Source organism: Coffea arabica, chromosome 10e, assembly GCF_036785885.1.
Source record: "Coffea arabica cultivar ET-39 chromosome 10e, Coffea Arabica ET-39 HiFi, whole genome shotgun sequence".
NCBI lineage: Eukaryota > Viridiplantae > Streptophyta > Magnoliopsida > Gentianales > Rubiaceae > Coffea > Coffea arabica.
Genome location: NC_092328.1, coordinates 38,045,559 through 38,059,512, shown reverse-complemented (window position 1 = coordinate 38,059,512; position 13,954 = coordinate 38,045,559). Strand labels below are relative to the sequence as shown.

The window sequence follows — 13,954 nt, the reverse complement described above, 5'->3', positions numbered from 1 at the left end:
TCTCTCATGTTAAACAAAGTGTACTGGTACTAGGATGGATTGTGTCGGCGCAGCGGCTCTTCCATTTCGTTTTGATTTTCGTGGGAATGCTGTACCAAAGATTGATTGTATCTTTTACTTTGGCTCATTTGGTTCTAAATGTTACCTTTTTGAAGTTCTTTTGAGTGTTTGGAAGGGTTTATGTCTATTCCGGATCCGTAGTCCCGACGAGAGCTGGGCAGGCGGTCCGCCAAACCCTTTGGTTCGCCTTAGGGTGAGGTGGGGCTGTCACATATCCATTATCCATGGCCCTCCTATCACTATCTTTTTCTTATCCTCTGCTTGTTCCAGATGAAATTGAAACAGATTAGGGCCTAAATCAGTTACCTTCATCCCTCTGTGGTAGCCCTAAGCGTGGTGAGTGAAGTTCTTGACCCCTGTGAAGTTGGCTATTTTGTCTCCTATTAGCTTTCCAATCAAACTACCGTGACATCCCAATACTTCTTCTGCAATATCCTCACCACTTAGGTCCACACCCTCTGACTCTAGTTCCGACAGCTCAAACCTTTGGAAAGCTCTTGCTAAATCCTCTGCCATCTCTATGGGTTTAAACCAGTGATACCAACCACTATTTCTTACACCTAGAAAAATGCAACTGAGAAAAACCAGTGTTAATCACAAAAAGTGAGAAAAACAAACAATATTCTCTATGACTCCTACTAAGAGACCATGGAAGTAAGTACGTGAGGCACTAAAAGACTAAGAAAAGAAAAAAATAAGGAAACGACGATCCAGCTTCCGACACAGATTAATGCTCCATTAATTTGTCTAAATGGATCATGCTTTGTCCGACACAATTACTCCCCCACCCTAGCGGACCACTCAGATTTGTCCCCTCACAGGATTGTTGAATCTGCCCTGATTTCTGGATTGGTGCTAAAAGCTACAGTATTTGGGAATTGTGTTTGAAAGTTCAAGCTTTTGAAAAAAGTTGAAACTTGGATGCTTTTTTTTCCTCCCACTCTCCTACACTGAGGAGGCAATCTCTAAAAGTTAGACATTGGGAGAGGAGACTATAAATTGGGCCAATTTTACCCTTTGTTACACAAATTGGCATCTTTTGATCTGGCAGCCTCAGATACGAGGGATTTAATGTATTAATTTAGTGATCAACTATAGGATATGATTCCATAGTCTAATAGCCAACAAAATTTGGTCCATGGACATACTTCTCTAGTAGCTTGGCATCCTAAAATCCAGGAACACCTAGATAAACGTAAATATATTAGTTTGAAACCTCAATCTTTGTCAACTAGTCTAATGAGACTGGAATGGAGGATTTTGAGTTGGATAAATTTTTCCAATTGCTCCTGAATTTGAATTTTTCTTCGACTTTGTCCCTTGGCTATCCAGTACTGGAATTTTCATTCACTTTGCTTCTCTTAGTCACTTCCGCTCTCTTTGTAGGCGCATATCTTTTCTTGAAACCTTCATTTTAAATTCAAGGAAATATATGTGGGGCCTTCATTTTAACTATGGTATCTGGAGCTTTCTATAGTCAGCGACTTTCAAATTCATAGTCCTCAGACCCATTATCTTTTAAAATTATATTTTAACCCTAAAAATTTTCTAATTTTAGCAATTAGAACCTGATAGCTTGTTAACTTCTCAATTATGATTATTTTTTATTTAATTTCTAGTTATGCTTCTCAAGAATGCAATTAACTTGTTATTTTCAATGCCTTTAAATTCTTTTGCATGTTTAGTTTGGATTTAATTCTTTTTTTATTTTTTAAAAATATTTCAAAGATAATGGTACCTTTTTTGAGTGTTAATTTTTTTTTTCAAATATGCTCTTTATTCATAGTGGCAGAATCTTACAACCCATAGCAAGGAGCACTGCTCTCATACATCAATTCATCGACCCTTGCCAATCCTAGTTCGAACAGATGGCACACCTAGTCTATCCAACCGGACTGCCCCTCGAGCCACCGAAGGCAGATTGTCTAACGTGTCATAAAGGCGCATGGGCTCCTGAGGATGAGACACCCCCACATTAGCCAAGATGTCCGCCACCTTATTCGATTCCCGATATTAACTCGCCATTTCAAATGGGATGTACTTCATAATCTCTTTAATTCTTAGAATATATGTTCTTATATGCTTCTATATGTTTATATGCTTTACATGTTTCTTGTGCTATTTATTTTATTTAATTTGGTTTATTTATTATTTTTATATTTATTTATTTATTTCAAAATTTCTTATTATTTGGAGGGTGCTTGAATACACAAAATGTATTAAATAGGTTATATTATATGCTCTTTTATTAGAAACAATCATAATTAGGTTTCATTTTCTCTTTAAGTATAATAGATATGTCAGATAGATCTATTTTCTTATCTTTCCCCCTTTAGATTATTGTTAGGGGCCCAAATAAATAGGTTTTGCATGTCTTGTGTGACTTATGTGCATATGTATTTTACTCACTTTCTTGAAACTTTTGTATCTAGATACCATGCCTATGTGTTATGTATTCTACGTGCCTTTATGTGTTATTTGCTTTAATTCATGGTTTATTGTTGTTATTATTATTATTGTTGTTGTTGTTATTTTTGTTATTATTATTATTATTATTATTATTATTATTATTATTATTATTATTATTATACAAATGATGGATGTATGGCAGCACTACACTAATTCAATGTTAGTTGTGGTATTTTCGCTACTTTTTTACTAGTTCAATACTAGTGAGAACTTGTAAAATTGGGTTAGACCAATGCTAGAGCCTTAGATCCTTTGAATGTTATATTCATACATCATGTGCTATTTACTCCATTTTCATGCATATTTTTCATATTTTTAGCGTCTTTTCTCATTTGTTTGTTGTTCTCCCTTATATTATTTCCTTATCTCATATGTGTTTAAACCATTTCATTTAAATTTGTATTTCATGTAGGAATTAAAAAATTAGATAGTTCATTTTCTTATTTATATTAGAGAAGTCATCCTTAAGTATGAAAATGGGCAATTATAGTTCTTTAGCCTTAACACCCAATTAATTCTCTACAAAAAGGAAACTTTTGTCACGAGTCCTAGTCCCCCTGATACGACCCGCATTCTATTCCACATGCAATCCGTAGCACACAAGCTTCGGACCTAGAATTCATTAGTATCAAGGTTTGTAAACGGACAGTGGAAACTAAATTCGTGCAGGGACAACTGAAGAACGAATCTAGTTGGGTAGACAATGCCACAACCTAGTGCGATTCTAGGTTGATAAGTTGGTGATCACCTTAGTGAATCCTCTCTAAGATGTTCAAGTTAGCTTTCATGAGCAAGGGAATTGTTCACTCAAGAAACGATGGAAATTTCTCAAAAGTCGTTCTACCTAGAAACAAATGATGGAACAAGTATACAAAAACTTCCATGAGTTGGGCCAACAACCAACTAATTGCCTAAACTAGCTCGGTCCATAACCAACATGGTAAATTGATTGTAATTAGACTAATATACTCCTAAACATAACTACTTAAGGCCCAAATTATCAAAACAGAACACTCTAAACAAATAATTAAACATCATGGACTTGGACTTGGATCAACATCACGGACCCTTGCACAGCTTCATGGTTGAACCCCTCAATGGGCGAATAGTCTTGCTCTTGATCTTGTATTGCTCGCATCAAGACTTGAAGAGACTCTTTGAACCGTTTAGCCCTAACTCTTGTCACCGGACCCTTAGGCACCTTCACTGGGTCAACGCTTGTAGGCTCTAAGTTTGGATCTGCATCACTCCCATACCTATTATATTGCATTCCCTATTTTTGGTCACTTATAAATACATACAAGTTATATTTTTTATTTCTTTGAATCTTATTTTACATATTTGTGACTCCTTTAAGGGATTATTTTTTATTTTCATAATTAATGTGTTGATACCAATTAAATCTTGAAGAACATTGTCTCTTTTGATACCCTCTAGGTTTAGGTTTGCATTCATATAGTCATCCAAATGGGATTAGTTTAAAGATTAAATTAAAAAAAATTTGACTAAACCTTGCAGTTAGCTTAGACTTGGTTAAAAGGGCACCTTAAGTTCGATTCCATCGAATCTTTGTATTCCTTTTCTTCAACTATGGCTTATGAGCTCATTTTCTTTTATTTTCAAAAACCTTGAGTTGTCTAAAAAATTGTTTTTGTATTTTCTTACTAAAAAGATTTTCTAACGACTTGATAGACCTATACTCAATACCAAGTGGCAACTCTCTTTTTCTCGAAACCCCTATTTAGACTATCTTTTTATTGCCAAATTGTTGCATTTTTTGAGTCCCATTTAGACTCTTTTTCTCTATTTTTTAAATCCACATTTCTTTTTTCAAAATAATTAATCTCTTCTTTTTTATCTCAAAAATAGGGCATGACATCTTGGTGACTCCATTGGGGATCACAAGTGAGTTTGAGAATTAGGGTTATTCGTTTTTTCCTTTATAACCCTTCTACATATTGCATTTTGGATGTTTAGGTTGCATTTTTTTAGGACTTTTTGAATTTTACATGCATATTTGTCCCTTGTTTATGCAAGATTGATTGTTTATGTATTTACTTATTTATTTATTTTATTTGTATCTAGCCTTGTATCTGGGGTTAGGAGAACCTTCCCCTCAAGAAAGTACTTCATATGTGTATGCATTACTTTTAACACTTTTTTTATTTTATGCGGCTATTATCCCATCTTTCTATAGGGTTAGGATTGATTTATCTAGGTATGTAGATAGTGTACCATACGTCCATAGCAATACCTAGGGGATCACTTGAGCCACCGACCTAAGGAATAAGAATTGATCTTTTGCTCCTTAGTCTGCCGACTTGAGGACCTTAAACCTCATCGACTTTAGATGTATTAGTGAATCCAACCTCATGCTTTCATTTAAAATAAACCATAGGATAGAACATTGTGATCCTTTTAGGTACACCACACACTAAGGAAGGGATCTTACCATCATTCATATACTTTACATGTCTATATCTTTTGTTGCTCCATGGAGTTTATTTACTATTTATCTGCACTTTATGCTACTAACGCCTCTTTTTTTTTGCATTTACAACCTTTAGAATAACAATCTTGATATGGTACTTTCTTAGAAAACCACCTTCCTAGATAGGCTATTCCATGATGATGGCATTTAATATTATGGATTGGCTTTGGCACACTAGAATAAGAGCCTCCAGTAATTGCTTTTTAGCCATTTTATCAAAGTTGGTAAAATTCCTTACATAAAAATACTAAGTCAATATATTTTCAAGTTATTTCTTATTGTTGAGATAATAATATATTGAAGTCAAATTTTGATTTTAGAAAGACTTATAGGCTAGTGCATTTCACGAATTTCAAGGTTTTTAAAAGGTAAGTAACCTAGTCAATCCTCGATTAAATCGATAACAACATCTAGTCTATTTGAGCCAATTTTCCTAAACCATGCCTTCTATTAGGGTTTTGATCCGTATTTTACTAAAGAGACCAATCAAGACATCAAATCATTTTAAGTATAGCCCTCTTTTATGAAATTGACCCTTAATATCTTTTCACGCACCAACCAAAGCAATCAGTCCCATTGGACTTTGCCTTTCTCACATTGTACCAAGCATCTTTTATCCTTCCAATTGGTCAACTTATCAAATTGTTCTTCAGTCAAATACCAGTAAATTAATCAGATTCATCAGGTATTATATGGAAACTACGCTAGAGGATTCCATTCTTCATGTTAGGCTAGCTCTTAATATAATAGGGCTCTTCCATAATGTCGCGCCCCATTTTTTAAAATAAAAATAAAGTAGTTTACGAAAATGAATTTTTGATTGATTTTTGATTGGAAAATGAATTCTTGATTTAAAAAGAAAATGGGCCTAAATGGGGTTTGTAATGCGACGATTTGGGCCCAAATTATAGTTTAAAAAGGGTTTTTGAAATAAAATCGGAGTCGCCACTTGGTATTGAGTTAAGGTGTACCAAGTCACCTAAAAAAATGAATTTTTCAAAAAAGAAAGTAGGAAAACCCTTTTTAAACGACTCCAAGTCCACAAAAATCAGAGAAAAAGATTCGAGAGTCACATTTGAAGAAAGGGAAGGCAAGGATAAGAATCCAAGGCACCCTTTCAACCTAGCCAAGGTTAGGTGCGCGATTTAGTCAAAGATTTTCTTATCTTAACCTAAAGATTTATCACATTTGGATGTACTATATGAATGCAAACCCTAGACCTAAGAGGGTATCGGGGGGTCAAAATATCTCTTCAAAGCTCAATTGGTGCCAATCACATTAATTGTGATGCCCAATGAAGACTCTTCGAAGAAGTCACAGATAATGCAAACATATGAGACTCTAAGAAAAGAAAAGGAATAAAATAATTATGCAAATACACATGTCTTAAAGGAGTGTATCATGTCGGGTACGGGGGACTAATGTTCGTGACTCAATTTTCCCTTTAATAGAGGGAATACGAGCGTGCTAAGGCTAGAAAGCCAAACTCGTCCATATCCCATATTCAAGGGGTTTTTCCCTAATCTAATCAAGCAAATGCACTACCCTAATCCTAATTCTAAAATGAAATGCAATTCTAATGTTATGTATCATACATAGGGGTATATATAGGGAAATTAGGGATAAGGGATATACGTATAAGGGGAATATCATACAAAATGATAAAAGACCCTAGAAAGTGAAAAATATGCATAAGATGAAGTGATTTTATCATACAATCATGATCTAACGCGCGAATGGGCTCCTAAGGGTCTAGCATTGGACTAGCCCATGTCTATGAATTCTCACTAGCATTGGACTAGTGAGAAAAATGGAACCAAGAGCCACGACTAGAATTGGACTAGTGTGGATTCGGGAAAGGGGGCCACAACTAGCGTTGGACTAGTGTGGTGACGACATGCATTTGTTACAATCAAATAAATCATGTAAGACCTAATAAAAGCATGTAAACACATAATATCACATAGACACATAACAAATAAGCATGATATCTAGATGCGAGGCCCTAAGAAAACGGTAACACATAGCACATGAGCATGCAAAAGCATACCAAGCAAATAAAGCAAACAAGCCCTAGCTATTACATTATGGGGGGCCCTACTACAATCTAAGGGGAGGAAAGTGAGAATAAATAATTAAAATAAATACCTAACTATTACAAATTTGGCATTCAAGTGCCTTTCAAATGATCACAAATTAAATTAAAATAAATAAACTAAATTAAAACAAATAAGATGACTACACAAATTAAGTAAAATAAAAAATATTTAAAAGCATGCAATTAATCACATAAAGTCACATAGGGCACATAGGGTCAAATAAAGGCAAGAATAAGGGATAGAATGTACCTCCCTGGAGATGGAGCCCTAATGGAGTGAAATCACTCTCTTATTTACCCTCCAAAACAATAAAATGGTCAGGGTACCAATTTAATTAAGAAAATTAAAGAAAATATACAAATACAAGCTCACTTGGTCATAAAGCCCTTAAAATTATAAATTGAGTGCAATTTAAACAAAGCATGGTGGTTAATTGAAGCAAACAAGCAATGAAATTGCGAAATCAAAGCTGCCAAGGATCAAATTGCAAATATCAAAAAGTTTTTATGGCCTAATCATAATTTCCAGAACTTTGGGGCAAAAATTGAAGGAAAGATGAAGTTCAAGGACCAATTTGAAACTGTAGCAAGAACCCAATTGAAAGCATTTATAAAAGTCTTGGGGTCAATTGCGAAATTTTCAGAAATTTATTCATTCATGCTTCGCAAAAGCTTTCTTCTTCTTATGCTACCTTCTGCAATTTTACATCCGCAAGCTTTCCTCTGGGTTTGTTCTCAATCAATTTTCAAGTTAGCAAACATGCCCCACTTACCCCTTTTACCATTGAAAATTAACATCAAGATTATACAAGCAGCAAAAAGAAGGGATCAACCCCCCTCCTCAATGAAGCATCACATCACAGATTCATCCGTAGCTTCATCCGTAACACAATTATTAGCTTATTCAGTGCATAAATCATGCACAAACCCAAATTCAAGCCTGAGATTCGGATTAATTTGATCCCCTTTGACTATCACAACCCCTTTTGATTAACACAACCAAATCAAGAACATTAAACCATTGAAAATCAAAACACATCAGCTGCCATTTCAGCTTTCTTAGCAAACAGAGACGTACCAAATTTCGATTTCAATTTTAACCATTCCCGATGAAAATCACACGAGCTCCTTCGTAATGTCGAGACATGACCCAGATTCATACAAGAGAAAAGGATAAGAAAAAGAAAAACAGGAAAGGTGCAAAAGGGATGAGCATTAAACTGGCCGAATCAGAATTAGAATTTTCAGTTGGGCCTTTTCTCAAACAGGTTGGGGGCATTAGAAACTTCGCTACTTCCTTACTCAATTGAAGCTATAATTGGCCCCAAAATTTTCAGCAAAACCCAAAATTTCAGTCCAATCAACATACAGAAAAAACCATGAGCAATTGACATGAAATTTGAAACAACAAGCTAACAGCGGACATGGCATGTTCATCGGCAGACATGCTCTGAAAGCTTTCAGAGATTGTATTCGAACGAAAAACTGAAATGTAAAGGAGAATATTAACTTACAGTGATCTCTCACGGTGGAGGTTCGTGGATAACAGTGGCGGATTCCGACGGAATGGTGATGGCTCTGGTTGCTGGTGATCTGCAAGCAGTGGTGCTGGACTCAGACGAGGTGGTGGCGATGGATTCCGCCGGCGGCAGCTCCTCTTGCTTTCCGTTTGGCTATTGATTTTCCTCAACTTGCCCTTTCTTTGTTCTCTTTCCTTGCCCGTAGGTTCTTTTTCAGATTTCCCCGTTACTCCTTGCCCTCTGTTTTTCCCTTTTCTATCTGCTACTCCCTCGGTCTTTCTCGGCCTCCTCTTCTTCTAGTTTTCTTTGTTCTTCACAGCCCGTCCGTCCACCGCCCCCAAAATCCCCCCCCCCAATTTTCTTTTTCTTCTGCCTTTTCTTGCAGCTTGGCTGCGTTCTTTTCAGCTTCCTTCCTCAGCTCACGGCCTTCATTTACCCTCCTACTGCCCAGCCTTTTTCTTAGCTGTCACCTTCCTCCGCTGCCACCCTTACCTCTTGCTTCCCCCTTTCTCTTGCTCCCTTTCCTTCCCTTTTTCCAGCCCAGCCGCCAACTTTCTCGCTTCCTCAGCCTTAGACGACACCCTTCTCTTTTCTTCCCTCTATTTTTTCGGCTCTTTCCCCCCGTTTCCTCCCCAGACCAAACCCCCTTCCTTTTGCTTTTGTTCGCTTCCTTTTTTCCTTCCTTGTTTCTTTTCTTCCAGTTCAGCCCGTGTGGCGACCCCACTTCCCCCTAAGGCGAACCAGAGGGTTGGCGGGCCGTCTGTCCAGCTCTCGCCAGGACTCACGCAAGCACACTAACCCAAATCCTTCCGAAGATTAACCTAAGCTATTATAATAGCAATTCTTCCAAAATAAATCGATTTCTAATACCACATTAACTTCAAAGATAACCGCATCCGAAGTTAGCCAATCAGCGGCTCCTAAACACCTCACGCGTTACATTCAAGAGGAAAAGTCTTACAGTTTCCAAAACATATAATTTCATACAGACCGAATATATTCACATACAAGCCAAATATCATAATCAGGGTTTACACTTTTCCAGCTTCAAGTGGCAATCCAAAATGAAAGATAAAATGCTTAACTTGGAATTCATTACAAGCCGAAATTTAAATTCAAGTTGTTCAATTACATTCATAGGAAATATAAGCAGCTCAAATTCTTTCAAACTTCACAGCCTGTAAGGAAAACAAATAAACGTGGGATGAGCTAAAGCTCAGTGGTGCCCCAAAACATGCAATTAAATAAGCAAATAGCAAGTATCGATTTCGACTAAAGTAAACAAATAAGAAAACGTATAACGGCACAAGGTAGGATACAGGGGCTCTCAGGAGCCATTTTCCTCGTTTGATCACCATTCATCGTAGTTGACCCTCCATCAACTCTCACTACTTATAGTCCATGTTGATCCTCTCATTTTACTCCTAACCCGTCACCGTTCTTACCCCTGTCCCGGGCCCGAACGCCAACTAAGGAAGCAGTATACTCGAGATATACCCTTAGAAAATTGGGAACAGTATACTTGCGTATACCCTCAGAAAATTGGTCGAGGAATTCATCCAGCGATGTTACGGTAGTTGGATTCACGAGTCGAGGGATTCACCCAACGACGCAACTACGTTTAGATTCACGAGAAAATGTTTCACGCAAGTCACCACTCGAAAGGCTAGTGCGATCAAGTACACACTGCTCACTTCGATGGATCAGAAACCACTTTTTGGCAATTATCACATATCAAGTCAAGAAAGCACTTTAATCAAGTAGGCACAGAACAAGCAGGGATACTCACCAAGAGTGAAGTTTAGATGTCAAGTTGAGAATCAAATTCCGCGTCCTCGCAATATCCTAAAATACCAAGTTTTAAGAACTATAAGTTTTACTAAACAAACTCTTGTTTTGTATATAAAAGGTTATCTTGTATAAAACTAATTTAATTTCTCGAAACAAATCAATCATTCCCTTGGAATTAAGGCTAGTAAAGAAATAAAATATCTCGTATGGTTTCTTTAAAGGTATTTCCCCTCTGGAGGGCAAACTAGAACCAAATTAATTCAATCAAGTCTTCTTGCCGAACAAGTTTTCTATATCCATTAGTTAAAATCGCTAAAATCTTGTGTTTTGGAAATTTCCTCTAGAAAACTAGCAAGGGACTGGTCTTAAAGAAAGAAAAGGAAATGAAACAAGACTTAGGGTTTTAAAAGCTAGAAAAGTTATTTTCTATAACTATCAAGGCTAGTTTAAGTTAAAGGAAAGTTGTCGGTTGGCAAAAATTTAGGGCAAACTACTAATTACTGAAGTTTATCGATTAATACTAGCGTAAAGATATTTTTGATTAGCTTGATCAAAATTGTTCGAGTTCACAGGGTCGAATCGACTTTCACAGGTTCGATTCTATTTCGAAGTCACATTATAACCTAGATTTGCCAACAAATAAAAATCACTTTTCAATAGCAAATCACTAGGGCTTCGTCAATCATTAGCCCTAGGTTTCAATAAATTCATTTCTGATCAATAATAAAATGAATGACCAAGGCTTCGTCAATCATTAGCACTTGGTTTTGGCAAGCCCATATCACATTTCAACTTAATCAAAATAAGTATAAGGCCTCCACGCAATTCTAGCAGTTAATTTTATCACACTTTAACGCTTATATAAAATCATTCAAATGGCCAAGAGTTTCATCAATCATTAGCTCTTGACATCAAATACTCAATTTAAATCACAACTCCATTCAAGACAAGAAGAGAACTATATCCAGCTTGAGTCTCTAATGACTCTAAGAGTTCAAATTTTCCTTTTCTTGTTTCGATAGTCAAGAAAAATCCCAGTAAATAATTTTATCAAAATCGTATTGCACGTAAAGTTTACTCAAATAGCCAAGGGTTCCATCAAGCATTATCCCTTAGCATCCAACAATCATTTCTTATAGTAATATAGCCAACATTTCAACTAAACTTTTATTGTTCACAACCAAGGATAACTTAAACATTTTCCAGCAATTGTTATTCCAAACTATCAAGAATTCCATCACAACATTTTAACCACGGTATAATCAAATTGTTATCCCAAGGTGTACATGCATAACCCTCATAATATTTCTTAAAGTGAGATCGATGTGCATAAAATATTTTACAGCTTGAAACAGTAGTTTTAGAACTGAAATTCGCCAAAAGATATCTGGAAAATTCCTTTACTACCTCTATCGACTCGCTTGCAAATTTTCCAGGTCCACACTTCAACATTTTTTATTAAAACCTCCAAAATATCAATTGTTTCATAGCCAAACAACTTACACAGCTTAAGATACACATTTTTCATGCATTTCAAAGCCATTATACCCCAAAGAAAGTTCCAGAAACTAATGGAAGAATTTCTGCTCAACCTCTCGGTCATGAAAAATTCCAGCACTTCAGTGTTCATAAATTCAATATTTCCTTGGCTAAGACATGCTATGTGTAACGACCCCACCTCCCCCTAAGGCGAACCAAAGGGTTTAGCGGACCGCCTACCCAGCTCTCGCCGGGACTCACTCACTTACTACATTCCTCAAGTAAATTACAAGGTACAACTCAAATAATACATCCAATTCTCCAAAATTACATATCTTAAGCGAAGCGGAAACCAATTCTAAGCGTAAAATGTGGATTTACATCCGATTCAATTCCAAATATTTATACAGGCCCAAAAGTACATAAACCAAAACCAAAACTGAACTATACAAGATGTACGCCATCCAGCCACACAAAGATCTAAATACAAGTTCTTCCTTTACCTCGATCCCTGTGGGGAGAAGAAGATAATAGGGGGTGAGCTAGAAGCTCAGTGATTGACTAGTAAAAGCAACAGCCAAGTATATTTCACAATAAAGCATTGATATGATGTCATGATGCAGTAATCAAATGTTCATTTATTGCTCATGTGAGCCAGTTAAGTTCTTGTACTTAAATATCCAACGCTCGTTTAGATCAGGTAACCATGAAACAGAAGCAAGGAGCCATCGGGCTCCAAAGAATATGTAAACAATAGTGGAGACATTGGTTCTAAGCACAAGACTTTCCAGGAACTCATTGGAGCCAAATTATGTCATGGCACACACCCGAACCCAAATGATATGCAATGGAGTAATAAATGCAAGAATTAGTTCAAAAGTAACTTTGGGAACAGTCGAGGGATCACTCACTCAAACTATAGTGTTTCAAGTAGTCACGTTCAATTATACTCCAGGTTTGGAGTCCAGATCTGCGATAGAAATCCAATTTGAGAACTTTGAAACACGAGTAAGATTTGAAACTTAAACGTTCCGTTCATAAGAATCAACCAATTGAAATTCATTTGAAAGGCATTCGTGAAACACTTGCTCGCTTTTCAAATCATAAGGTTTTTGTAGCATATATACTTGGAAAACAACACTTGAGTTGAAAGTACAAGGAAATACAAGTTTACATTGGCCATTATATCTTTTCCTCAAGGGTACAAGTTCGTTTAGGTTTTTAACGTATAACCCTCGATAACAAAGTAGCAAAGGTGCTCGCTAGTTTAAGTGATAATCACTTAACCTTCACTCAAGTTGCAAATATAGTTTTCTAGTTCTCGAGTAAAAAATCGGGCAGCATGCCCTTTGTTTTTACCTAATTTTCCAGCCATTTAGGCTTCATTATTTTTCCTCAACCAAAACCCAACATCACATATATCAGCAATTCATGTCAAGAGCCGTTCCATAGGCTCACAATATCATAAGAACAAGATTCACAATAATAGCAAGTGCAGAAATTCAATTTAGCAAAAGACAGATTTGACGTATGGATGCGGAAATAACGTATCCGAGGCTACGCTTATCGGATTGAGGCGCAACCTATGCCATTTCGAAACTAAGACACAGGGCTACAATGTTCATGAAGGTCACTTAGTCCAGTTTCTAATGTAACTTAGTCAAATCCTCAAATTACAGAACCAAAATCCACTTTGTCGGCTGTTTAACCGCATTACACTGTAATGGACATATCTCAGGCTACAAAAGTCCAATTCTGGTTTTCTTAGAGGCATTTGAAAGCTAAGTCAGAATAATACAACTTTTATGTTTTGGAAAAAAGCTAAATCAGTACGGATCCTAGTCGAAAAATGTGATAAACCGGACAAACGGATCACCGGACTGCTGGGGAAAAACTTAAAACAGTAAGGATATTTTGGACTTTTCACGACCTACGTTCCTCCGATTGAGCTAAAATTTTGTATGCACCTATAAAATACCATTATCTAAAACTTTCATTCTTTAACCTAAGGCCAATTCGGCCTCTATAATAGGGTTACAAATTCGG

General features: G+C 36.4%; 1 protein-coding gene across 1 annotated transcript in view; it reads right to left on the bottom strand.

The window, feature by feature from the left end:
* Positions 1-387: 387 nt before the first annotated feature.
* The window catches only part of LOC140015219 (uncharacterized), a 37,616-nt gene continuing 24,049 nt past the window's right edge, over positions 388-13,954 (bottom strand). Inside the window, exon 7 of the mRNA XM_072067132.1 lies at positions 388-634. Coding sequence (XP_071923233.1) covers positions 388-634 — 247 coding nt within the window. The remainder of the gene's footprint in view (positions 635-13,954) is intronic.